The 27,651-nt window shown below is 32.7% G+C and overlaps 2 protein-coding genes across 2 annotated transcripts; one reads left to right on the forward strand and one right to left on the reverse strand.

Annotated features, from left to right (window-relative positions):
* The first annotated feature begins 17,489 nt into the window (after positions 1 to 17,489).
* Positions 17,490 to 19,150, forward strand: LOC107842253 (UDP-glycosyltransferase 73C3). Its single transcript, XM_016686009.2, has one exon. The coding sequence runs from the start codon at positions 17,553 to 17,555 to the stop codon at positions 18,999 to 19,001; it is 1,449 nt and encodes a 482-aa protein (XP_016541495.2). The 5' UTR covers positions 17,490 to 17,552; the 3' UTR covers positions 19,002 to 19,150.
* A 1,526-nt stretch (positions 19,151 to 20,676) lies between these two features.
* On the reverse strand, positions 20,677 to 22,247 carry LOC107842252 (UDP-glycosyltransferase 73C4-like). The gene has a single exon (XM_016686008.2). It carries the CDS (start codon positions 21,447 to 21,449, stop codon positions 20,853 to 20,855), a length of 597 nt encoding a protein of 198 aa, XP_016541494.2. The 5' UTR covers positions 21,450 to 22,247; the 3' UTR covers positions 20,677 to 20,852.
* Positions 22,248 to 27,651: the final 5,404 nt, after the last annotated feature.

Here is a 27,651-nt window from a genome sequence, read left to right on the forward strand (position 1 = left end):
GACAGGGCCGACAGGGCCATTCGGGTGGTTAAACGGGCAAAATGAGGCAAACGGGGCATTTTTAGGCCAAATTGGTGTGCTATAGCCCACGGTTCCGGGGGTGGTTCTGGGGTCCAGGCATGCTACTGGCCGAAAATTGACTGGGGCATACTAGGGAGGCTGGAGAGCGTCCTAGTGTGGTCCATTAGGGTCGGAGGGGCCATTTGTCTGGTCAAACAGGCGAAACGACGTAAATGGGGTATTTTTGGGCCAAATCGATGTACTATAGCACACGGTTCTGGGATTTGGCCTGGGGTTCAATCGTTTTGTGGGTCGAAAGTTAACTGAGGCATGACAAAGGCTGGGAAGCATCCTTGTGTGGGTCATTGGGGTCGGCAGGGCCATGTAGTTGGTCAAACAGGCGAAACAACGCGAATAGGGCATTTTCTAGCTAAGTCGGTATGCTATAGCCCACAGTTCTGGGGGTGGGCTCGGGCTACGGGCATACTGCGGGCTAAAAATCGATTGGGACATGCCAGGGAGGTTGGTGAACGGTCGAATGTAGGTCTTTGGGGTCACCGGGGTCATTTGAGCGGTCAAATGGGCGAAAGGGCTTGAACAGGGCATTTTTGAACGAAATCGGTATGTTATAACCACGATTTTGGGGGTGGGCTCGGGGTTCAGGCGTGCTATGGGCCGAAATCAACCGAGGCGTGCCAGGGAGGCTGGGGAGTGGGAGTGCTATTTATTGGAAAAAAATCAATTTTTTTTTTGAAAAGATCAATTGAAAAACTAATTTTGGCCATTGGGCCAACGACTATCTATATAGTTGTTTGGCTCCAACGGTCAAAATCACCTTTTCAGTTGATTGGGTTGTTGGACCATTAATTTTTTTTAATATCGGTCTGGATAATCGATTGGCCTGGTCTGGTTTCTCAATTGTTCCGATCCGCCGGACTACTTTGGCTAAATGGCACTGCCCCGGACCGTGGCCCAGGTGATCGGTCCGGATTTCGGTGCCGGGCCAAACCGATCCAGTTATGTTACTGGGCCATGTTTTTCAGGTCGAATCGCCCATTTGACAGCTTTAATAGGAAGTCATTACTAATAATCCGATAATGTTGCTAATCCTTTGTTAAAATATTGCGTAGTTATTATTGTTTTCGTATCCTCAAATTAATTTGGTTCAGTTTTGGTTTAAATTTGGCTTTTCTTTGGGTGTAGTTTTTTCTGCAATTATGGTCTAAATTTTTTAAGGAAAATTTTCTTTACATGTAATATTGTGGTGTTATTTACTTAGGGCTAGGTATGTACCGCTGGCATATACCAGAGTAATTAAGGATATGTATGATGGAGCGAAAACCCAGGTGAGGACGGCGGGAGAGGACTCAGAGCATTTCACTGTCCTAACAGGATTGCATCAGGGATCTACTCTTAGTCTGTTTTTGTTTGCGTTGGTGATGGATGTGTTGACGCGGCGCATTCAAGGGGAGGTGCCGTGGTGTATGCTTTTTGCAGACGATGTAGTTCTGATAGATGAGACTCGAGGGGGTGTGAATGACAAATTAGAGGTGTGGAGGCAAACTCTTGAGTCTAAACGGTTCAGGGTGAGCAGAAGCAAGACAGAGTATGTGGAATGCAAGTTTAATGACGTGAGGCGGGAGAATGAGGTAGTAGTGAAGCTGGAAGTACAGGAGGTATGTAAGAGGGATAAGTTCAAGTATCTTGGGTCCGTGATCCAGAGTGACGGTGAGATTGACGAGGATGTCTCGCACCGTATTGGGGCAGGATGGATGAAGTGGAAACTCGCGTCGGGGGTGCTGTGTGATAAGAAGGTGCCGCCCAAGCTTAAAGGCAAATTCTACAGGGTGGTAGTCCGTCCGGCCTTGTTGTATGGAGCGGAGTGTTGGCCAGTTAAGAACTCCCACATCCAAAAAATGAAGGTGGCAGAAATGCGGATGTTGCGCTGGATGTGTGGACTGACTAGAGGGGATAGAGTTCGGAATGAGACTATCCGGGAGAAGGTTGGTGTGACTTCAGTGGAGTGCAAGATGCGGGAAGCACGATTGAGATGGTTCGGACACGTGAAGAGGAGGGGCATGGATGCCCCGGTCCGTAGGTGTGAGAGGCTAGCGTTGGATGGTTTTAGGCGGGGTAGGGGTAGGCCGAAGAAGTACTGGGTGAGGTGATTAGGCGGGACATGGAACAGTTACAGCTCACCGAGGACATGACCCTAGATAGGAAGGTCTGGAGGGCGCGAATTTCGGCAGAGGATTAGGGCCAATTTGGGTCGCTAGTGTAGGGAATTACTTGGTGGGGATTTTATTCCTGTTATGATTACGTGTTCCGTGTTCCATGTTTTATTACGAATCTGTGTGCTTTCCTCTGTTTTATATTACTTATGGGTGCCGTATTTATGTTATGTAATCTGCTTCTGTGCTTTACTATGTGTTTGTGTGGTATCTCGTGCCTTGAGCCGGGGGTCTATCGGAAACAGTCTTTCTACTTCATCAGAGGTAGAGGTATGGACTGCGTACATCTTACCCCCCCCAGACCCCACTAGGTGGGAATACACTGGGTTTGTTGTTGTTGTTGTTGTTGTATTTACTTAGGGCTAGGTAAGGAATAACAAACTCCGAAATTACTTTGAGTAAGAGCTAGTTTCATGATTGATTGAAATAAAATTGAAAAATGACATAAATTTCGAAATTATAGTGTTAATTATATCGCACATTAAGGAAAAAATAATAATTGTCAAATAAATTATTTCGAAATAACTTATTCCCTAACCAAACAAATTACCATTAATATCAATCTTGCAAAAATACCAAGATCCCTCTATATTTCTACGTTTTAGATCTGAAAAAATTGAAATTCATAAAGTAATCTACGCAATCCATATAACAATATAATTTATAAGTCATTCATATACCAAAATATGCATAGAGATGTCGACATAGAACCATTTTAAGAAATTCATATATCTCAAATCTAATAGTAATAGTCAACAACTTATATCTCTCAAATAGTCCAACTCAAATCAGTTTTCCGCTTCTTCTTATTTGTCTCATTTCCCTTATTCTTTGGATTATCTTGGAAAAAAAAAAAAAAAGAGAATTCGTTTAGATTTTTATTTCTATTTTTAAAAATACAATGCTTTTCATGCCTTCGAAACTTTTTCTTCATAACTCTCCTCTTTGCAAGAATACAATTATCAGTAATTCGTCAGTAAGCAAATATCAAACAGAAGCAAATTCAAACGAGAAAAAAAATCAAAAATACAAACAACTTACAGCAACACCACAATTTCATGGCAAGGAAAATTTAGATCTAACTGTTGTCAATATTTGTACGAGAAACTTTTTTAATGCAAAATAAAAATGACTGACACGATGTCCTATCACTCATAGTCTGCAATCTGATGAGTTGTAACAAAGAATGAACTGTATACGTACGCACCACTACTCACGTACCACCATGCAAATATCAATAGAAAAAAAAAATAGCAAATTGATTAAAAGTCATTGTAATAGGAATATTGTTGATAAGAAAAGTTCATAAAATTATATGTAGCATTTCATCAACTATCACATTATCCAGGTATTAATACAAACTAAATCCAAATTGTTCACATTTTTCTTTTATATTCTATAATTCTAATTTTTTTGTGATTTCCTTGAATAAAGCCAACAACAAGCCTAATTTTTTCAATATAAAGCTCAAAAAATTCAAAACATTTTTGACGATTAAATTATATATATGATAAGCACACTTAACATGAAATATTTTTGATAACAGCGAAGAAAGTTCAACTTTTAACAACTCAATAATAATCTTGTTGTTAGATGCATTATTAAAAGACGTACATAATACTTTTCTTTCAATACCATAATATTTTGCAACTTTAGAAATAGATTCAGAAATAAATGTTCCTATGTGTCTACGATATTCATCATACACAAATGCTAAAATACGTTTCTGCATAACAAAATTACTTGCAACTTTAGAAATAGATTCAGAAATAAATGTTTCTATGTGTCTACAATCTTCATCATACACAAATGCTAAAATACGTTTCCGCATAACAAAATTACTACAAGTAATTGTAAAATTAATCATTTCTATTAACAACACGATAAAGATTAGAAGTTAAAACAATTCTACGTAAATATTTTTTAATAATGTACATAAATAATAAACATATTGTGCGTGGAGTATAAGAACATCATACCAACAAGTACTTATATGAAAACATGTAAACATAGGATTATAAATTTCTTGAATATTATGAATAAAAGCATCAGAAAAAACAAAAGAGAAAGACAAATAATTCATAACTATCATTTTGACTAATTTTTCTGGGTCCTTAATGAAATTAGTTTCTATTTCATCGTGACATTAATGGAATTAATTAATTACAAAATGTTTCTTAATAGTGACGAATTAATTTACTTTACTATCTTTTACTTGGTTATGTATATAATGTATCATAAGAAAAAATTGCTTACCTTCATGTAGTTAAGGGTCATAGTGGAATAAACAAAACTCATCTAAGTATGTCTCAGTAAAATTAGTGATCTAAAATCAAATTTTAATATAAGGACTTAAAAATATAAATATACATAATAAATAAAATGTTAATATTGCATTTTTTTTTATTTTGTCATAATTATTGTTTTCAGTATAGTATTATATTTCACATAGTATTATTATTATTATAAATAATAAGGATTGATTCAAGTTAATAAGACCTTAAACCATGTGTGTTTAATACATTACATTGAATATTATTGTAAACATATTATTTATCCTTATAAAGATTTGAGTAGTTCAATTCAAAGTTTAAAATATTTCTATTGAATGATTAGGTTTTGTTTTTCGTGAATTCAATATTGTCAAAAAGAAAAGAAAATCATAAAATTAATAATTAAAAGTTTTTGAGGCCTTGAAATTTTGGTGGTCTAAAACAAAGACTTTACTATCCTCACCTTGAGTCACCCCATCTACTCTTATTAATCAAAGATTTTGAGTTTTAACTGTGAAAATGAAGAAACTTCTTATAAAAAGTCCTTTTTTCTTTAATGAGCTCTATGTGATGTTAATTTGAATTAATTGTGCTGTGTATTTTAGATATCTAAACGCAAAATTTCCATAAATAACACATGCAAATGAGTTGACAATGTATTACAATATTGATAATATAATAAATTTTCTAAAGAATTAATGTTGTATGATATAGTTTTACATGCAGAAATTGTCTTTTAAGGCTGATTAAACTCATAACATAAAACTTTAATACATGTTGCCCATATTAATTTATGGTGGAATACGTCGATAACTTTTTAAAATTTTCACTAAATTTTATTCAAACACACAAATAGTGACCTATTCCAAGTGACCATCTTAACATACAACTGATAAAATGTTTCTCTTTTGGCTCAAATTCTAATAAAAACTTTTACGCATGTTATTAAATATCTATTACGTAAATATAAATTAAACACTTAAAATACTTCTATTTAATATCAAAATCACAAATCTTACTTTTCAGGATACGCATTACCCCTAATGTGAAATATTTTAATATAAATTTAAATTTAATTAAATTTAACACGAATATCAAACATTACAGACGTAGAAGCTCAAAACACAAAAAGAATGTGCCAAATTTGGACAAACACATGGAGCATACCAATTACTGAAAATTCAGCAAAGCCACCAACAAAGAGGCAACGATTTTATATTGTATTTTTTTTTATTTACGTGATTATCTTATACTTAATAAAATTATTTTTTATTTTTGAAAAAAAAAAATACTAACCCATGGTGTTATAATATAATTGGAGACTTTTGAGGACGTATAATAATAGAACTCTTTTGTTCTTCGTTTATCGGTATAATTACACGTTTGATCCCTTAATTATTGATAAATTTAATTATGATCATTGTTATTTTCAGTTAAGTATGACCTTCAATTAATTAAAACGTATGTTATTTTTCGTCTATTTTTAGAACTATGAACTTCATATATGGAGTAATAATGTTTTTTCCGAACTTATGCACCCGATAGTGCAAGAAATAGTAAATGCACCCGAGTTTGCCTTTTTCACTACTATTTTGCTAGACAATATGAAACTACAATTATAGGTTACCTCAATAGTTCCGACATCCATTACTCATTTTTTGTGACCCAGTTCTTCATGAATTTACCAAATCCGGGCATCTCTTGTAAAGCTTCTAACATAGGAATATTCACCGATAGGTATCTATTACAAGAAATTTCTTGAAGTTGTTATCATCTTCCTAATTCTTGAGCTTTTTTGGGAATGAGAAGGAATTTTGATTTGTGACAAAGGAACAACTGGATTTTTATCCGATTTTTATGTATTACCATCAACCACTTTCAGAGCTTCCTCACTTTCAACATCTTGTTGAACTACCTTCGGCTTTTCAACAATTGGCTTATTGATCTTTGGAACTGAATCATTTGACTTCTCCAGCTACTTTCTCTTTTCATTTGATTGTTCATCACTTCCCCGTTCATTGGGGTCTTCGTCAAGATCAAAAACATATTTACCAAGAGTCCAGCCACTCTTAGTGACAATGGACATGATGTGAGCATTATTCTTAGAATTAGCAATCGTATCACTAAGCAATCCACCCTTTGGCCTTGCAATCAGATGGGCAGAGATTGGACCCCTTGAGTTTCAAGTTGCTTAATGAGATATCATTCTTTGATTGGGATCAAGAGTGGAGATATCAATTAACTAAAAATTAAATATAATTAACCGAATATTACAAAGATCAAAATCGGAATTTCATCTTCAAATTATTAATTGAAGATGTCATGCATGTACTCAAAAATAAAGTGGGAAAAAATAACTGAATAGGATTTAAGGAGTTGTCACTTCACGATTGAGTGAAAAATCAATAAAAAAAAAAATACCCTAAATAACAGGTTCCGAACTTGAGAATGAAAAAGTCCTAATAGGGAGTGCTTCTCCCTTTACCATGTATCACACTGAATCTGAATTAATGAAATATCGAACATCGAATGAGAAATTAATAAAAAAATATAGATAATAGTGAAGGAGTTAGGATCACCACATCTTTAGGTGAATTCCTCCAATCATTCCATCCATCAGAAGAAATCACATTTGACATATATATAAGTTTTTGTGAAGATAAGGACAGTCGGTGTACTAAAACTTCCGTTACGCACACGTTTAGAGAAATGTTGAACCGTAAGAAATTTTGACAAGACAATAGTAGAATAATTTACCCATGCACGTCCAAGCTGAATTCTCCAAAATAGTGTATTTTTTGGAGAATCTAACACAAATGCAACATCAACTTTTTTGAAAAGTCCAAGCAATATTGTGGATAATATATACCAACAACGTAAATAATTTTTAGTGAGAAGTAAGATTTGTGATTTTAAAATTAATCTTTAGTAAGATTCGAAATTCTCGTCGAATCAAATTGAACTTCAAAAAAAAGAAATTACCGTGAGAAGCTGAAGCAACTGATATTGGAGAGATAAAGTATTTTTTTTTGTTGTTAGTAGAGAGAGAATGAGCGGGAAAGTGTATTAACAGCGTATTTAGATAGACGAGAGGGGTCGTTTGGTAGTGTATTAAAAAATTTAAGGAATTATTAGTACCTTATTTGGTAGCAATGCGTAAAAATCGAGTTAATTAATAAATTGGATTGAGAAAATTGTTGTTGGTTTATCGATATCGGGTTATTGGATTAACGGTTTTTAACGGTTTTAGAAATTTTTCTATTGGGATATCAGTTCTGTTTTTGATTTTAAGGTTTTAGTTAACGATTAAATAAATAACCCAGTAAAATTATATTAAAATTATATTTTTATCTCTAGTTATATAGTAGTGACTTTATATTTTAAAGAGAAAATGGTCTGTTAACCCCCCCCCCCCCCCTTCCAACCTTTAATCGAAATCTCAACTACACACTCAACCTTTTAATGTGACCTATTACCCCCTAGACTTATTTTTACCGAATTTATTACCCCCCAGTTGCTGACTTGTCACTGGACGTGACTACACGCGCCCATAGGTGCATCAGTTGACTTTTTTTCACTTTAAAATCATTATTTTTTGATTGTCATGTCATTATTTTTAATAATTATTATTTTTTCTTAATAAATATTGGCTTCTTCTTCTATTCTTCTTCTTTTTCTTCTTCTTCTTCTATTCTTCTTCAATGGTGAATTGCCGATGAATAGTGACGGCACCGAAAAATTTAAAATTCCATCAACTTTTTTTTTTTTATGAATTTCACGTAATTCGATTCAATATTTTGATTCAACACGTTGATTCAACATTCGATTCAGCTTCACGTAATCAATGGCATTCGACTTTTTTGATTCAACATTCTCACGTAATTCGAGTTCTTGGATGCCATGAAGAAATGTCATTAATGAGTTCTCACTTGAACTAAGAATTTCGATTCAAAAAACATGAAAAAAATTAAGAACTTGAATTCTTGAATGAGGAGATGGAGAAGATGATAAATTAATCTTGAATGTCATTGATTAGTTCTTGGATACTATTGAACAAGAAATGACATTGAACCCGAATTAACTTGAAAAAATTTAAGAACTTGAATTCTTGAATGAGGAGATGATAAATTAATCTTGAATACCATTAATGAGTTCTTGGATGCTATTGAAGAAGAAATATCATTGATGGGTTCTTGGATGCCATTGAAGAAGAAGAAGAAGAAGAAGTTGGATACCATTGAAGAAGAAGAAGAAGTTGGATGCCATTGAAGAAGAAGAAGAAGAAAGAAAGAAAAATAATAATTGCCATTGATGGGTTCTTGGGTGCCATTGAAGAAGAAGAATTGAAGAAGAAGAAGAAGAAGAAGAAGAAGAAGAAGAAGAAGAAGAAAGAAAGAAAAATAATAATTGCCATTGATGGGTTCTTGGGTGCCATTGAAGAAGAAGAATCGGAGAAGAAGAAGAAGAAAGAAAAATAATAATTGGGAAATAATAATGTTAAATTTTTATTATTTTTAGAGTAAAAAAATAAAAAATGATATGGCATGACGTGGCAGCGCGTGCATCACACCATATTTGCAATGATTGGTTGTCAGTTTTGGGGGTTTAATAATTCCACTTTAAAATAGTTCAGGGAGATATAATTCCACTTTAAAATAGTTCAGGGGGTAATAGGTCACCTTTAAAGGTTGAGTGTGTAGTTGGGATTTGAGGTAAAGATTGGGAGGTAACAGACCATTTTCTCTATTTTAAATACACGCCCTATTTTTATTTTTATTTTTTGCATTTTACTGTTGTTATCTGATCATTGTTCTTTTCTTTATAAATTTATTGGTATGTTGGGTTCTGCCGGTTAATATAAACTATAAACTATAAACCTATATTGATTTTTTTTCGTGAGATTGCTAGCAATTGCTACTGCATTTTAAATTCGTTACTTAACCAAAAAGAAAACAAGTTTATTTTAGTAATTGTGTATTTGAGTTTGCTTCTACTTGTACTTTGTGTATACATTTTTGCATGAAGATAGTGTAGATATATGAACATATGAAAATAAGAAGAGAAGGTGAAAAAAACAAAAGAAGATTTTTCTTATCGGTTAAACCAATAAATCGAATCATTAAGATCAAAAATTGATAAACCAAAAAACGATGATAAATATCTTAACATACACCTGATAAAATGTTTCTTTTTTGGCTCAAATTCTAATAAAAACTTTTAGGCATATTATTAAATATCTATTACATAGAAATATAGACTAACCATTTAAAATATCTCAGCATCTTAATAAAAACTTTTAGGCATGTTATTAAATGGAAAAAGACATCATTTCCACCTCATACTATACAAGAAAAGTCTAAGCCACACGTATAAGTGACCTATTACACACCTTAACTATATAAAAGTGATATTATTACCTCCCCGCGACCCCCATTCTAAGGCGCGTGTGTTACACTTATTTTAGGCGCGTCCAGCCTATTAAATAACAAAAGTAAACGGCTAAAAACATTAAGGGAAAAAGCATCGTTTACATCCCAAACTATAGTCAAAAAATCGAATCCACACCTAAACTATATAAGTGACCTATTACACACCTTAACTATATAAAAATGATACTTTTTACTGACGTGGTGCTGACATGGCAGCGCGTGTAAAACACTACACCACATGCAAGTGGTGGTAGCCTGACAGGGTGTAAATAGTTTCACTTTTTTATAGTTTAGGTGTGTAATAGGTCACTAGTATTGTTTAGGTGTGGTTTCGACTTTTCGGGTATAGTTTGGGGTGGAAACGATGTCTTTTCCCTTATTAAATATCTATTACATAGAAATATAGACTAACCATTTAAAATATCTCAGCATCTTTACTCATTAAGTCTAGATAACTTACCTATTTAGTTTTAAAATCACAATCTTATTGGGTTCAATTGATGTGAATGGAAAATCGAGGGACACAATCTTTGAGGAAAAGGCATATTGTTTTGAAAAAGGAGTGACTGTTCAAAAAAAAAAACACAATATTTTGAATGAACAGACATGACTCTTTCAAAGGATACACCTTTTCGGATGAATAATTGCCACTTTTCGGAAAGGGTACTTGATGGTTATATAAACCTGCATTTGTCCACAGGTTTAGGCACGAAATTTTTTCTGCAATAAAACTCTTCTTGTTTTCTAAAAATATACTCTGTGTGATCATCTAATTATTGACTGCGTTCGAAGATAATCCGATCGTTTGAGGTACCACTACAGTCGAATTGTTAGACCATTTTATCCTGGGAGGAAAATTCTGCAACCTCGGGTACTTGAGGGGAATTATTTCCTTAAGGACATTTCGTGAAATCGAAGGACTTGGCCTTTTCTGTTTCATGTAAATTTCTTGAAAAAAAAACACTTCTTTGAAAGTTTTTTTTATCTTGTGTTGAGGGTGTTATATAATTTCATAGGTGTTCTTGTTTTTAGACTTGAACTTGTGTTGAAGTTGTTGTGCCTAAATACAGATTCTTGTACCCAAAAACATTGAAAACAACAATCTTAAGGAAATAATTTGGAAAAAAAAAAATTTTGTTTGTTTGGTAAAATTTTCTTTTCACTAAAATTTTTTATTTCAGAATCTGTATAGCTTGATTTCTGGAGATTAAATCTTTAAGCTTTCTGCTCTGTTTGAACTTAACTAGTGATTTGAACACATAAAATCTTCATCACAAATTAAAGATCACTCGGTTGATGATTGGAAGTCATAAAAACTTCATCGTTAAACTAGAAACAAGTGGTATTTAAAGTTGTTGCAACTTTATTGAGTAGTATTTTGATATACTAAATTTTCTGTCTTGTTGTGACAGAAAAATGACTAATGATAGTCAAGTACATGATACTGCAACGACTATGGCGGCAACCAGTATTGCCACAACAAATCGTAATAATGCTCCACAAGCTATGGCACCAACGAAGAAACCCAAAAAGTTTGCGGGTATTGACTTCAAAGATGACAGCAGAAAATGTTTTTCTACCTTATCACTCTTTGTCTTCAAAGGTTCACATTTGAGGAAACTCCAAAGGAGTTGGTTGATCTTCCTTCAGGAAATAAACCTTTAGGTTCTAAATGGATCTTCAAAAGAAAAATAAAAGTTGATGCTACTATTGACAAATACAAGGAAAAACTTGTCGTAAAAGGCTTTAAACAAAAAGAAGGTCTTGATTACTTTGATACATACTCTCTATTAACGAGGATAATGTCAATTCGGATGTTAATAGCCTTGGCGGCAGTATATGGTCTTGAAATCCATCAAATATATGTGAAAATAGAATTCCTAAATGGAGAATTGGAGGAAGAAATTTACATGGAACATCATGAGGATTTTGTGGTTCCAGGAAAAAAAAATAAGGTGTGTAAACTTGTTAAGTCACTTTATGGACTAAAACAAGAACCTATGAAAGACCTTGAATTTGCGGATGTGATCTTGAGAATAAGAATACATAGAACTCCACAAGGTTTGGCATTGTCACAGTCTCATTACATAGAAAAGGTACTTGACAAATTCAAGTATTTGAAATTTTGTATTGCCAAAACTCTATTGGACGTGAGCTTCGCACTTCAAATGAATGAGGGTGAAAGTGACTCACAGTTGGAGTACGCAAGAGTATTGGGATGTTTAATATATATAATGAATTGCATACGACCAGACATAGCATGCGCTATTAGTAAGTTGAGTCAGTACACGAGTAATCCCAAACAAAACTCATTGGACGACAATGAAAAGAGTTTTGGGGTATCTTAAATACACTCAAGACTGTGCTTTGCATTATAATAAATATCCCACGGTACTTGAAGAATATAGTGATGTGAATTGGATCACCGGATCGAATATAGTAAAATCCACAAGTAGATATGTATTTACTATTGGTGGAGGAGCGATCTCTTGGAAACTATCCAAATAGATATGTATTGCTCGCTCTATAGTGGAATCTGAATTTATGGCATTGGATAAAGCCAGTGAAGAAGTAGAATGGCTCCAAAATTTCTTGGAAGATATTCCTTATTAGCTCAAACCAGTTGCACTAGTATGTATACACTATGATAGCCAAGCGACAATAGGTAGGGCAAGGAGCATGATGTACAACGATAAATCTTGTCACATAAGACGGAGACATAATACCGTTAGAGAACTTTTCTCTGGTGGAATTATCACTGTTGACAATGTGAAGTCAAAGGATAATATGTCGGATCCACTTAAAAAAGGCCTATCTAGAGAAGGAGTTGAGAGGACATCTAAGGGAATGAGTTTAAGGTCTCGGACATGTCAGCATGGTGGTAACTCTACCTAGCAGAATGGAGATCCCAAGAGCTAGTTTCAAGGAGATCAAACAAAGTTGTGTCTGACAGGTTCAACATTGTCAATATAGCAACTCATTCTTATGATGTAGGCAATGTTTAGTAAACAAGGATAAGACTTAAGGTGAAAAGTCTTTTAATGATTAGCTAAATTTGACAGATTTGACCAAATAGTTTAATCTGTAGGATTGAACGTTTAGAAATCACCTATGTGAGGACAAAATTGAAGCCGCTTCAAGGAGAATGTTAGTAAAGGCCTATTCTCTAATCTCTCATGAGATCGGGACATATTTATGGCTAAAATGAACAAAATCGTGAGGACCATAAATGGTAAAAGCCTGGTTGTGTGACATGTGTTGTCTAGGTGTACATTAAAGCTCGGCGGTTCAAAGATATCAAATCTATAGATTGACCGAGTACATCCGATGCATGTTCACTATGGAAAGTTTAAAGGGAAACTCACTTATCCAGATGCAATCAGTCTTTGCTTGATGATCACATACTTGTCTGTAAAATTTTATAAAGAATAGTCATTCCCCATTCATGTGGGGGATTGTTGGGTTCAATCGGTGAGAATGGAAAATAGAGGGACACAACCTTTGAGGAAAAGACATATTGTTTTGGAAAAGGAGTGATTGTTCAGAAAAAGACACAATGTTTCGAATGAATAGACAAGACTCTTCCAAAGGATACACCTTTTCGGATGAACCATTGACACCTTTCGGAAGGGGCACTTGATAGCTATATAAACCTGTATTTATCCACAGGTTTAGGTAAGAAAATTTTTCTGCAATGAAACTCTTCTTATTTTCTGAAAATATACTCCGTGTGATCATATAATCATTGAGTGAGTTCGAAGATAATCCGATCGTTTGAGGTACCACTACAGTCGGATTTTTAGGCCATTTTATCCTGGGAGAATCTGCAATCTCGGGTACTTGAGGGGAATTATTTCCTTAAGGATACTTCGTGTTGTCGAAGGACTTGGCCTTTTCTGTTTCATCTAAATATCTGGGGAAAAAAAAAACACACTTGATCTTGTGTTGAGGATGTTATATAACTTCATAGGTGTTCTTGTTTTTAGACTTGAACTTGTATTGAAATTGTTGTACCTAAATACAGATTCTTGTACCTGAAATCATTGAAAACAACAAATCTTACTTCTCACTAAAAATTATTTACGTTGTTCGTATATATTATTCATGATGTTGTTCGGATTTTTCAAAAAAGTTGATATCACATCCATGTCAGATTCTTCAAAAATAGTATTTTCGAATAATCCAGTACACACACATTGATATTTTTAAAGAATTCGAGCAACGTTATAGCATAATCACTTTATAGTAAGGTCAATTTATTAAGTAAATTTGACATATACATATGATGCATATGGTTGTAGGGTAAATTATTCTACTGTAGTCTTCTCAAAATCCCTTGTGGTTCGACACTTTTCTGAATCTATGCATAGCAGAAGTTGTAGTACCCCAACGATCCTTGTCTTCACAAAAACTTATATGTCAAATGTGATTTCTTCTGATAGATGGAATGATTGGAGGAATGCACCTAAAGATGTGCATGGTGATCCTAACTCCTTCACTATTATATATATTTTTAATTGGTTTTTCATTCGATATCCGGTATTTGATTAAGTGTTTGATTAATTCAAATTCATTGTGATACCTATTAAAGGGAGAAGCTCTACTTTTTCATTCTCAAGCTTGAACCCGAAACCTGTTATTATTTAGATGAAATCATACATACCCACATCAACAATCTATAATATAATTTTTTTTTTTAGATTAGTAAGTGCATTTTACTTTAACTCGTTTTGAAAAAAAAAAAAACTTTGGCCTGTTGAAATTCTTATACGATTCACATTCTTTCACACTTCCATTTATAGTTGGTATCGTTTTATTAACTAATAGTTTCATGTTATCAATATGGATGATGGTGGGATGGTTCACAATCTTTTTACCCTTAATTAGACGTTTTGTACTAAAATAAATTTTGTTAGAAACGCTACCCTAGTAATGAGTCTTACAATGCGCTCGCTCGAATCTAATTTAATCGATCACTATGCAGATACTAAACTCCAAATATCGAACGGGAGACCAAAAAAAATAACAGTATAATTTCATGGTTTGAGTGTATGTTTTTTCTTGTAGGACAGTATTCTCCATGGATATATTTCATTTTAGCAAAGCAGAAATATTTGTGGAGAATATATATTTGTTTTTCCATATATACTCCATTGTTGTATTGAGGAACATAAGGCAAACATTAGTGAGTACAACAACATATACTCAGTATATTCCCACAACGTGGAGGGTAGAGTATACGTAATCCATACCTCTATCTCGGAGTTGAAGTAGAGAAATTGTTTTTTATAGACTCCCTGTTCAAGACAAAATCAGTCTAGAAAAGGACGTAATATAAGAACAAAAAGCAATAAACAGTATCGTCACAACAACCGAAAATAATCATAACAAGACTACCACCAAATAATACTATCCCCAATCTACCGAAACAACAAATATCGTTAAAACTCAAAGAACAAGAAACTACAAACATAGAACTACGATTACTAGTACGGACAAACAACAAAGCACGCCATCTCCTACTACCTTCTACCCTAATACGCGTTCTATAACATTAGTGAGTAAAGAACCAAATATTGCTATATATTTTGAACACAATTCAAACCTTGTATTATCTGCTATAATATTCCTAATAATTTCAGTGCAATGCTTTTTTTGGGAGGGATGGGGGGGGGGGGGGGGGGGGGGAGGTAAGTAAAGATTTTATATACCAAAAGTGGCTAAAAGAATATATAATAAGTGGCTAAAATTTTATCTTTAAGAAAAATACCACTCTCCAATTTCGTATTTTTTGCGCATGTAAACTTGGCTCATCTATTAAGAAAGATTTAATTAGATGCATATTTTATTAAACTAACTTAATAATGATATTTGAAACATTACTATACATAAGCTATTCGATAGTAGTTTCCATCGTAAACATTTCAACAATTCGCTGCAACAAATGACTCGATGACACATGCACATGAGTTGACAAGGTATTACAATATTGATAATATAATAAATTTTATAACCAATTAATGTTGTATTATATAGTTTTAAATGCAGAAATTGCCTTTTAAGGCTGATTAAGGGGCCTTGGAGTAACGGGTAAAGTTGCTATCAAGATTTGAAAACAGTCTCTAGCAGAAATACAAGAAAAGACTGCGTACGATACATCTTTGTGGTGGGCCCTTCCCCAGACACCGTGCATAACGGTAGTTTTAGTGGATCGAACTGTCCTTTATATATATGTGTGTGTGAGTTTGATGACGCGTGCACATGAGTTGACAATGTATTACAATATTGATAATACTAATAAATCAATGTTGTATTATATAGTTTTACAAATCAATGTTGTATTATATAGTTTTACAGTCTTAAAATTGCCTTTTAAGACTGATTAAACTCGTAACATAAAACTTTAATACATGTTTAAATTTGTCATTAGATTTTATTCAAACACAAAAATCACAACCTATTTCAATTGATCGTCTTAACACATGATAAAAATGCTTTCTTTTGAGTCAAATTCTTAAAAAACGTTTATGCGTGTTCTTAAACATCTATTATGGAGATATAAATTAACCACTTAAAATATTTCATCATCTTAACTTGTTACACACACACACACACACACACACACACACACACACACACACACACACACACATATATATATATATATATATTAACACTTTTCAAAATCACAAATCTTACTTTTCAGGATATGCATTGCCCCTAATGTGAAAAAGTTTTTAAATCAATTTAAATTTAATTGGCTCTAATACGAATATTATTTTTTTATTTATTTATTTATTTTAAAGAATGGGTCAAATTTGGCAAACACATTGAGCGTACCAATTACTGAAAATTCAGCAGAGTCACCAAGAGTCAAAAGAGGCACCGATTCTAGTTGTATTTTTTTTTTTTGTTTCATTTACGCGATTTTATACATATTAAAATTATTTTCTTATTTTTAATAAAAAAATATACTAATTTGGAAGGATAAACCATGGTGTTATAATATAATTGGAGACTTTTGAGGACGTATAATAATAGAACTCTTTTGTTCTTTGTTTATAGGGATAATTACACGTTTGGTCCCTTAATTATTGATAAATTTTTAATTATGGTCATTGTTATTTTTAGTTAATTATAACCTTCAATTAATTAAAACGTATGTTTTTTCGTCTATTTTTAGAACTAATAACTTCATATATGGAGTAACAATACAAATTCAGGGTTCTAATTAACACTTAATAAATCATTAATTTTGTTAATATAGGGATCAAAAGTGGAGATATCAATTGACTAAAAATTAAATATACTTAATTTTGGAAACAACCACTGGCAGAAATGCAAAGGCTGCATACAATACACCCCTGTGGTGAGGCCTTCCCCGGACACCGCACATAGTGATAACTTTAGTGCATCGAGTTTTTTAAAAAAAAAAAAAATATTACAAAGACCAAAATCAAAATTCATCAAATATTGAGGGACTAAAAGTGTTAATTCCCCTATCTCGGTTTTTTGGCCATAAAATTAGTCTCATCAATATCATGTGATCTAACCATAACATATCTCAATACAATTTTCTCTATTTATAAAAATTTTCACCACAAAGTTTTTCCAAAACAATGGCTTCTTTATATAAAGATCTTCATTTTCTATTGATACCTTTAATGTCACAAAGCCATATTATACCATTAAATGATTTTGCAAAATTACTAGCACTTCATGGTGTCCATGTCTCAATTATCACAACACCTTTTAATGCCCAAAAGTACAAATCTATAGTCACATATGCTACAAAATTCAATCTAAAAATCCAACTAATTCCTATACATTTTCCAAGTCAAGAAGTTGGATTACCTCAAGGATGTGAAAATTTGGACGCACTTAATTCACTAGAGTTGATTAAAGATTTCTTTTTGGCAAGTGATATGATGCAAGAACCATTAGAGAAATTGATACAAGATTTGGAACCAAAGCCAAGTTGTATTATTTCTACTAGTCCACTTATTTGGACTCAACAAGTTGCTAATAAGTTCAAGATTCCAAGGTATGTATTCCAAACAATTTCTTGTTTCACTTTATATTGTTCAAACATATTAAATCAAACGAATATACAAGATACCCTTGTAGTGGATTCTGATTCATTCTTGATCCCTAATGTTCCACACAATATTGAGTTTACAAAAGCTCAATTGCCTAATGGTTCTCAAGATATGAATAGTATTTTGGACAAAATGAAGAAGTCCCAAGATTTGGCAAGAGGTACTTTGATCAATAGTTTTGAAGAATTGGAGTCTTGGTATGTTGATGCATACAAGAAAGATGTGAACAAAGTATTTTGTGTTGGTTCAGTATCATTATGTAACAAAGAAATGGATGATGAAATGGTTGATATTAATTGTTTGAATTGGCTTGATTCTATGAAGCCAAAATCAGTAATTTATGTTTGTTTTGGTAGTCTTTGTAACATTTCATTCATGCAAATGAAGGAAATTGGATTAGGGTTAGAGTCATCAAATGTGGCTTTCATTTGGATAATTAGAGGGCTAAATTTTACATTAGAAGTTGAAAAATGGCTAAGGGATGAAAATTTTGAAGAGAAGGTTAAAGGAAGAGGGATGATTATTCGAGGGTGGGCCCCACAAGTTATGATATTATCTCATCCGTCTGTCGGAGGGTTTCTGACGCACTGTGGATGGAACTCGACTCTCGAAGGAATCTCATGCGGCGTGCCTATGATTACTTTTCCCATGTTCGCCGAGCAGTTTTACAACGAGAAGTTCATCGTGAACGTTCTGAAGACCGGAGTTCGAGTCGGCGTTGAAGTGATTAATGACCCTTGGAACAAAGAGAAGAATGGAGTGCCGGTCAACAAGGATCGAATAAAAAAAGCAATAGATCAATTGATGGATAAAGGATTAGAAGGTGAAGAAAGAAGAAAAAGAGCAAAGGAGCTAGCACAAATTTCAAAGAAGGCAATACAAGAAGAAGGTTCTTCTTACTTGAATATCAAATTATTAATTGAAGATGTCATGCATGTACTCAAAAATAAAGTGGAAAAAAATGAGTGAATAGGATTTGAAGAGTTGTAGGAGTGTAAGTTATAATATTATAATGCATATATAGTTATGCATTAATTAATCAGTATTAAATAGTGGGTCCCTCAAGGACCAATGTAGTTTGTTGGTTGGAGGAATTTAATAAAAGTTTGTTGGAAGTTTTTTTTTTTTTTTGGGGGGGGGGGGGGGGGGGGGGTTGGATTTTTTGAATATACATATATAACTTTTGTAATGTGATCGGGAGATGACGAGTTCAAGTCTAGCTTGAAAACAATCTCTTGCATAAATGTGGGATAAAACTGCATCCAATAAGCTGTTATGATTCAGTCCTTCTCTGATTTTGCTTTCAATAAACTCTTATGATTCAGCCCCTTTCTGACCTCGCGTTCAATGCATATATAGTTATACATTATAATGCATCAGTATTAAATAGTGGGTCCCTCAAGGACCAATGTAGTTTGTTGGTTGGGGGAATTTAATAAATGTCTATTTTTTGAATATACATATATAGTTTCTGTCATGTGATCACTAGTTTAAGTCGTGGAAATAGTCTCTTACATAAATTTGAAATATGACTTGTTTAATAAACTCTTATCTACCCCGCACATAATGAAAATTTTGGTGCACCAGATTACTTTTTACACATATAGTTTCTAATTTATATGTAATTGTAATTGATCATAGTATAGAAGTTTATTTTCTCTATCTCTCTTTTATTTACAACCTTTTTTTTCCTTATATATCCTCTCTCTTTTGTTAGAAGGGAGACATTTCGAATGGGATAAAGGTCCAAATATGTCCTTCAAACTTTGCAAGTTAGAAACTCAGAATTGATTTACTCCCCATTAAAAAAGTGATCTATTTATATGCCTTATATATATAAGCACATCTTACTCATATGTATCATTGTAGGGTAGAAAAATACTAGCTAAAAATGGATGATGATTTAAATTAAATAAATAAATCTTCTACATGGCCATGCCAAATTGATAGTACATCTCTTTCATTTCTCTGACATGTCTATATATTATTTCGATATTTATTATTATCTATTGAATACCCAAGGTTTGACCAAGCTATTTTTTCACATAAAGTATATTATTCAAATGTATGACATAATTAAGATATTTCACATTTGGACGTTGATTTTGATTAATTAAAGTCATAAAAAAGCATTTGCAAAATTTTCAAGGCGTATCGAGCTCGCACGAGGCGGATAATGTCCTTGAAATACGTGAATAGGGCGGATCCAAGAGGCTGGGTGTGGACTCTTGGGAACCCAGTACTTTCGTACGAATTTAGTATTTATATATAGAAATTTAGTACATATATAAAAATGATAAGTTGGAAATCTAGAAACAAAGTGTGTTGTTGGTATAGTGCATTAATTACTATTTTGGTTTCTTGTTAATGTGGAGAGCCCACAAACTTTAAATTCTGAATCTGTTTCTGTACGCGTGAAGGGATATCAAGGCTTTATTTGTTTGTATTTAATAAAGGTTTTAATATGACATTATTAGAATGGATATAGAGCTGTGACTATAAGAGTATATGTCATTTTGTTAATGGAAAAAATGAGAAGTGAATTTAATTGAAATAAAATGTTATTTTTATTGAACCAGACTAAAAATGAAAGTATACCAACATGAATTAAGGTTGAGAAAAAATTAAATAAAAGGACAATTCGTCACACTATTTTACAGTTGGCATTACAAGAAATGGCACTTTTTTTCTGCTCATTACACAAATAACCCCTTCTAGATACAAACTTTACATTGTTCTAGCCACATCTTCAATCAATAATTTGATGTTCAAGAATGAAGAACCATCTTCTTGTATTGCCTTATTTGAAATATGTGATAGCTATTTTGCTCTTTTTCTTCTTTCTTCACTTTCAAATCCTTTATCCATTAATTTATCTATTGCTTTTTTTATCTGATCCTTGTTAACTGGCACTCCATTCTTCTCTTCGTTCCAAGAGTCAATACTTACTTCAACCCCGACTCGAACTCCAATCTTCAAAACATTTACAATGAGTTTCTCATTGTAAAACTGCTCGGCAAACATAGGAAAAGTAATCATTGGTACACCACTGGAAATTCCTTCTAACGTCGAGTTCCATCCACAGTGAGTCAGGAACCCTCCAACGGACGGATGAGATAATATCATAACTTGTGGGGCCCAACCTTTGATAATCATCCCTCTTCCTTTAACCCTCTCTTCAAAATTTACATCCCTTAGCCACTTTTCGACTTCTAATGTAAAATCTAGCCCTCTAATTATCCAAATGAAAGCCACATTTGATGACTCTAACCCTAATCCAATTTCCTTCATTTGCAAAAATGAAATGTTACAAAGGCTACCAAAACAAACATAAATGACTGATTTTGGCTCCATAGAATCAAGCCAATTCAAACAAATATGTTCATCAATTGAAGCTTTGTTGCCTCTATCAACCATTTCATCAATTTCTTTGTTACATAATGATAATGGACCAACACAACATACTTTCTTCACAACTTTCTTGTATGCATCAACATACCAAGACTCCAATTCTTCAAAAGTATTAATCAAAGTACCTCTTGCCAAGTCTTGAGATTGTTTATTTGTCTATAATACTTTGCATATCTTGAGATTTTCTTGTTATAACAGTATTTAATGTTTGGCCTTTTGTAAACTCAATTTTGTGTGGAATATTAGGGATCAAGAATGAATTAGAATTTAACATAAGGGGTTCTTGTATTTCCATTCCTGAACAATAAAGAGTGAAACAAGAAACAGTTTGGAATATATACCTTGGAATCTTGAATATATTAGCAACATGTTGAGTCCAAATAAGTGGACTAGTTGAAATGATACAATTTGGCTTTGGTTCCAATTCTTGAATCAATTTCTCTAGTGGTTTTTGCATCATTTCACTAGCCAAAAAGAAATCTTTAAACAACTCTAGTGATTTGAGTGTGTCCAAATTTTCACATTCTTGAGGTAATCCAACTTCTTGATTTGGAAAATGAAGAGGAATTAGTTGGATTTTTAAGTTGGATTTAGTTGCATGTGTGACTATTGATGATTTGTACTTTTTGGCATTGAGAGGTGTTGTGATAATTGTGACATGGACTCCATGAAAGGCTAGTAATTTTGCAAAGTCTGTTAATGGAATGATATGGCTTTAGGACATAAAAGGTATTAATAGAAAATGAAGTTGTTTAGATAGGGAAGAAGCCATATTATTGTTGGAAAAACTTGAGAAGTGTAGAAGGAAATAATAGTGATGGTTCTAGCTTGTATTGGGGTGTAATTTATATAGAAATTAATTTGAATAGCCTTCCTTCCAAAATAAATGAATATATAATAATAATAATAATAATAATAATAATAATAATAATAATTAGAATTTTGGGAATGAAAAATAGGACAGTTTGTTGCACTATGTTTTCATGTGCGGGATTTAAAAAAGAGGTCTATTATACAGAACATCAAAAATCATTATTAAAAAACAAGAAATTAGTGATGAATAATATTTTGTATCGTAGCCAAAAAGAAAAAATCGCATGCTAATTTTATTTAGCTACGAATTAGCGATAGATTAAAAGAAAATTCAATTAGGTAGGAGCATTTTAGTGTTGGATTAGCTAGGGAATTGCCGATAAATTCTGTAGTTAATTCTATGTTTTCTTGTAGTGAATGAAGCTATCATTAATTAGTGAAAAAATCAGAAATTTGACAAATTATATAAAAAAAATTCTTTTTAATTATATTAAAAATTTGCTAAATTATATAATTACTTATAATAGCTAACGTATAACCTCTATAAACACATAATTAAGGTGGCTCCACACATACCTTTGTTTGGTTTGAGGCCAAGGGATAAGTTAATCCGGGATAAAATAAAAGATGATTTTATTTTCTTGTTTGGTTGGAGGGATTAATCTATGGTGAGATAACTTATCCCATATACATGGTGGGATAAGTTATTCCAGCTAATCCCGGGATAACTAATAACTAATCCCGGTATTAGTTATCTCAAAATAATAATTTCCAAACCAAACGATAAGATGTGTAACCATTCGTCTAAGATGGTGCAGCCCATGCTAATCACGATATTAGTTATCTCGGGATAACAATTTCCAATCCCAGAATAACTAATCCCCATAGTAGTTAATAATGAACATGTGTATCCATTCGTCTAAGATGGCGCAGCCAATGCTTTATAATAATGAGAGATATAACTATAGAAAGTTGTATTGATATCAATGTTTCGATGAGGACAAAATGTATGAGACAAATTGTAATTTCATAGCTTTATTCATGGGAAATTATTTATTTTTTTTAAAAGAGTAAGAAATATATTTAAATTTTCGTAAAATATATTGTAGTATGCTTTAATTTGGTGAAATTTTATGACCCTCTTCGACTATTTATTATTGTATTTCTGTGGCATATATTTATACAGCTAGGCACTTCAGATCCTTACGAACTCAATGTGTGTGTATTCACGCAGTGGTCCAGACAAATATATGTCAGAAATACGATAATAAATAGTCGAGGAAGGACATAGGACCCCCACAAAGTTGATGCATGTTACAATAAATTTCGTCAAAGTTTATATATACTTCAAACTTTTTTGCCCCTTTTTTTCAAAAAAAAAACAAAAGTACTCCTAGTTAAGTATTGTCCTCAAAAGGGACCAAAAAAATGGTCATGCAAAATGGATTTTTTCTAACCTAATCCTTTAATTAACTATTAGTATTAGTTACCTAATCACTTCTATTTTGTGCCATGCAAATAAAAAACAATTGAAGTCTTCAAAACAACATGTAAATGACAAAAAGAAAACTACAAAATAAAGGGAGATGGTTATAGAATATTGATATCTTTTATTTTTAATTGAATGGTTTGATTTTGAATTAAAAAAATTAGTTGGGTTTATCTCTAATTGATCCTCTTTTTATACTATCCCCAATCTCCAAATAAGTATCATCTTAGTAAAAATAACATTCATTAAATAATTAATTAGTATAATTTGTAGTTATTTATCTCTATTTAATCAATGTCTCTTGAAAATTAAATATTATTAAAAAGATAAAGTATACGTAGTTTAAATAACATAATATCGATACTTGTGGCACCCAATCATGGACCAAAATCCCCCTTGAAGTTCTCTTCATTCAACCATTTTTCGAGTCTATCTAATATTTGTTTAACGACTCCTATGAAGGGTCGTTTTGACAACTCTCTAATCCAAGCGCGATTTCCTTCATGTGCAATGTTGGCAAGCGCGATAGCGAGACAAACAAAGTGAATTAGAGCTCGATTCCTAAGAATATATCAAGCCATTTTAGCATCAATTGAGATCTTTTCCCCTCTTTCAACTTTGTTTCGTTTCTCATTTTTATATAAGGCATTAGAAAATAGGATCGATATATCATTCAAACAGCTTCATATCTGTTAAATACGTAATATAATTAAGTAATTAAAAAAATTATATTCTCTCTAATGGTTTAATCTTTTAAAAACTGAAAGCTAGGACAGGATAATCCTTTGACCATATCATGATAGAGAAAGTTGGACCAACTGAAGGCCGTCGCATGTTTTAACATGTGTCGGAGCAGACAAAGATCCTGTTTCAAATCTCACATCCACCACAAACAAAAATTATAATCACAATATGAGGGAACATAAAAACGAAATCGAAATAATTGAGAGGAGAAAAATAATTATTTTTCTTTGACTAAAATTTCATATATATCAAACTATTCTTTGAAAATAGGCAAAGTCTCCATATTCATCATGAAATGGATTAATTATTGATTCGCATTGATTGCAACTTCTAATTCTCATATTTAGCTCATTCCCAATAACATTGATTACTTCACAGCATTGTCGACGTGGCACCTGTTTAACCAATAAGAAACTATTCATTAAAAAAATACACAATTATTCTATTTGTTTAATTTTACGTGATACTATTTTAATATTTTTTATTGTATGTTTTAAAAAGTATGACATGTTTTATATGTGAAAATAATTTTTACCTTTTAAATTCTAGTTTACTTAGGATAGAGATAATTTTATGAATGATCATTCAACTTCAAAATCACTAGATTACTTTTTTAATAATTAAAACTCACTGAAATTTATGTAAATCTCAAAATCATTAAGTAATTCTTTTTGATAAAAATAATCACTCAACTTTATCTTTAAATATCATATGAAATACTCATCTTTTTTGTTTCTTAGTAATAACTTTTTAGTATTATTTTATGCATAGTTGAGTGACCTTTTAGTCGCTTCCGTTGAGTTTCATGTTCCATAATGATAAAACCTTTTATTTTCGTAATACTTAACTAATTTTTTCATTAAAAAAAAAAAGCTTAGTAACTTTAATATAATCTCATGACACAAATATCGTAGGAAGTTAAAAATTATACAAGTTTAAAAAAAAAAAAAAATCTTCTTTCTTTGTTAGAAACTCTACGTTTTATCGAATAAATTCACATAAATTGAAACAGAGATAGCGAAAATTTTACCTGTCTCCATACTTTAGGAGATAGAATTGGTGCCTTTACATTTACAATATGAATTGCTAATGCTGATTTATACTTTTGGTTCTCATATTGGTTATTGGAATCATGACCAAGTTGTGGCTATAACTTGTAAACGTTTCACCATTTTCAAGCCCAAAAACTTGATCCAAATAGAACTCAATGGGCCTCTTACATGGATCTGCATCATTGGGCCGAGTATCGAACGTGAACATTTGCATTGGTAGCCCTAATACTCTTGCATTCATTAGCCAGGGATATAATTGGACCGAGTAGCCCCATGATACCGATAATGACCAATTTATATTTAATTGCAATGTTCGACTTGGGTTATTTTTGTAAGCCTCCATGAGTTTCTTTATAGAGTCTACTAGGGTCATTAATGGAAATAATGGATGGACCAAGTAGAGATCTAGATGGTGAAGTGAGACAGGTGGTGCCACGAGATGGGCCGCTAATATTCCACGCGGACTTCCTTGTATATTCATCTTAAAATTAAAAAAAAATATAAATTTAGTCAGATCAATCATTCTGTATAATAACATTTCATGCAAAAATGAAGAAGAGAACAATATTAATAACACATAATATGATAACCGAAGAAAAAAAAAACATGTACCTGATGGAAACTGAGTTCTTTCGTGAGAAGAACCCCAATTTCAGCGATACAACTAGCGATATTCTGATCAGAAGCGAATAGATAATGATAGTGATTAATGCAACCATCTAAAATTTTAATAAGCTCCATTGCGAGTGGATAACTAATAACAATGTCATCACCACCAACAGCCATATTATAGCAACATACTACATCTGTCTCAACACTTTCGGTATCCTTACCAATATAATACATTTGGTTGTGATCGTATTTACCCAAAACCGCCACTAAATTCTCCATAAAAGATACTGTATACATAAAAATATTTTTAATCATGTGAAAACTGTATAAAAACAGTATAATTTACCGTCCGAACCCGGCCTCCTATATAAAAGATGGATCCGCCCCTGGACTTTTGGTTTTGTAACTAATTTCACGTTGATTTTTCCAAGGGTGGGATATCGAAAATTTCATTGGAAATATTTTCTTGCGAGTTGGTGTTAGAGGCAGAGCTAAAGCTCTAGTTATAGGTATTGTAGAATCAGTAGGTTAAGCTCGGACCCTATATATATTTGTATTTATAAATCCACTTAAAAGGGTATACATAATTTATCTTGAACCCATTAAGAGCTTTTTCTAGAATTCAGAACTCAAAAGCGTAGAAACCCTAACTTTGTTTGCTACATTTCCGATGTACTCCAACTGGATGCAGATTCAAAATTTTAGATTTATGAATTCTATATTTTAAGACATGCAGGACAACTGACTAGGTTCAGGATAGTCTTTTTTAACATAAATGAGTCAAATGGAGTTTATCGAATTTATAGCTAATGATATAAATTCGCCCCAATACTAATTTAGCTATCTTTGTTTCGATTTTAAGATGGATATACAAGGTAGTGCACGAGGGCTGGCAGCACATCCCGTGGCGCCGCTAGTGTCGTTGCACCATTTGGGCACGCTGCATCCTCTATTTCCGTCAATGAACCATCTCAACTCAGTAAAAAAGCTCGTTAAGGCTTACGAAAATGACCCGAGTCGAACGGTACAACAAACATTGTGCTATGATTCAAATAGAAATTGGTCCTTATCAATATCATGGGGCTACTATGTGCAATTGCTGCCATGGCTAATGAATGCAAAAGAATTAGGGCTACCAATGCAAACGTTGAAGACATTTATTGGGTCCGAAGAGCCGTTTACGTTCAATACTCGGCCCAATTATTCAGATCCATGTTAAAGGCCCATTGAGTTCTACTTGGATCAAGTTATTGGGCAAGTATAAATCAGCATTATCAATTCATATGGTTAATGTAAAGGCACCAATTCTATCTCCTAAAGTATGGAGACAGGTAAAATTTCCACTCTCTGTTTCATTTTATGTGAATATGTTCGATCGAATGCAGAGTTTCTAACAAAAAAATAATTTTTTAATTCTTTTTTTGGAACTTGTATAATTATTAACTCACTAAGTTATTTGTGTTACAAGAAGTTACTAAGTCATTCATTTGTAACGAAA

The sequence above is a fragment of the Capsicum annuum genome, chromosome 9 (genome assembly GCF_002878395.1).
Source record: "Capsicum annuum cultivar UCD-10X-F1 chromosome 9, UCD10Xv1.1, whole genome shotgun sequence".
Taxonomy (NCBI): domain Eukaryota; kingdom Viridiplantae; phylum Streptophyta; class Magnoliopsida; order Solanales; family Solanaceae; genus Capsicum; species Capsicum annuum.

Excerpts from the sequence above, each read along its gene's own strand:
- LOC107842253 (XM_016686009.2), top strand. The coding sequence starts at position 17,553 with ATGGCTTCTTTATATAAAGATCTTCATTTTCTATTGATACCTTTAATG.
- LOC107842252 (XM_016686008.2), bottom strand. The coding sequence starts at position 21,449 with ATGGTTGATAGAGGCAACAAAGCTTCAATTGATGAACATATTTGTTTG.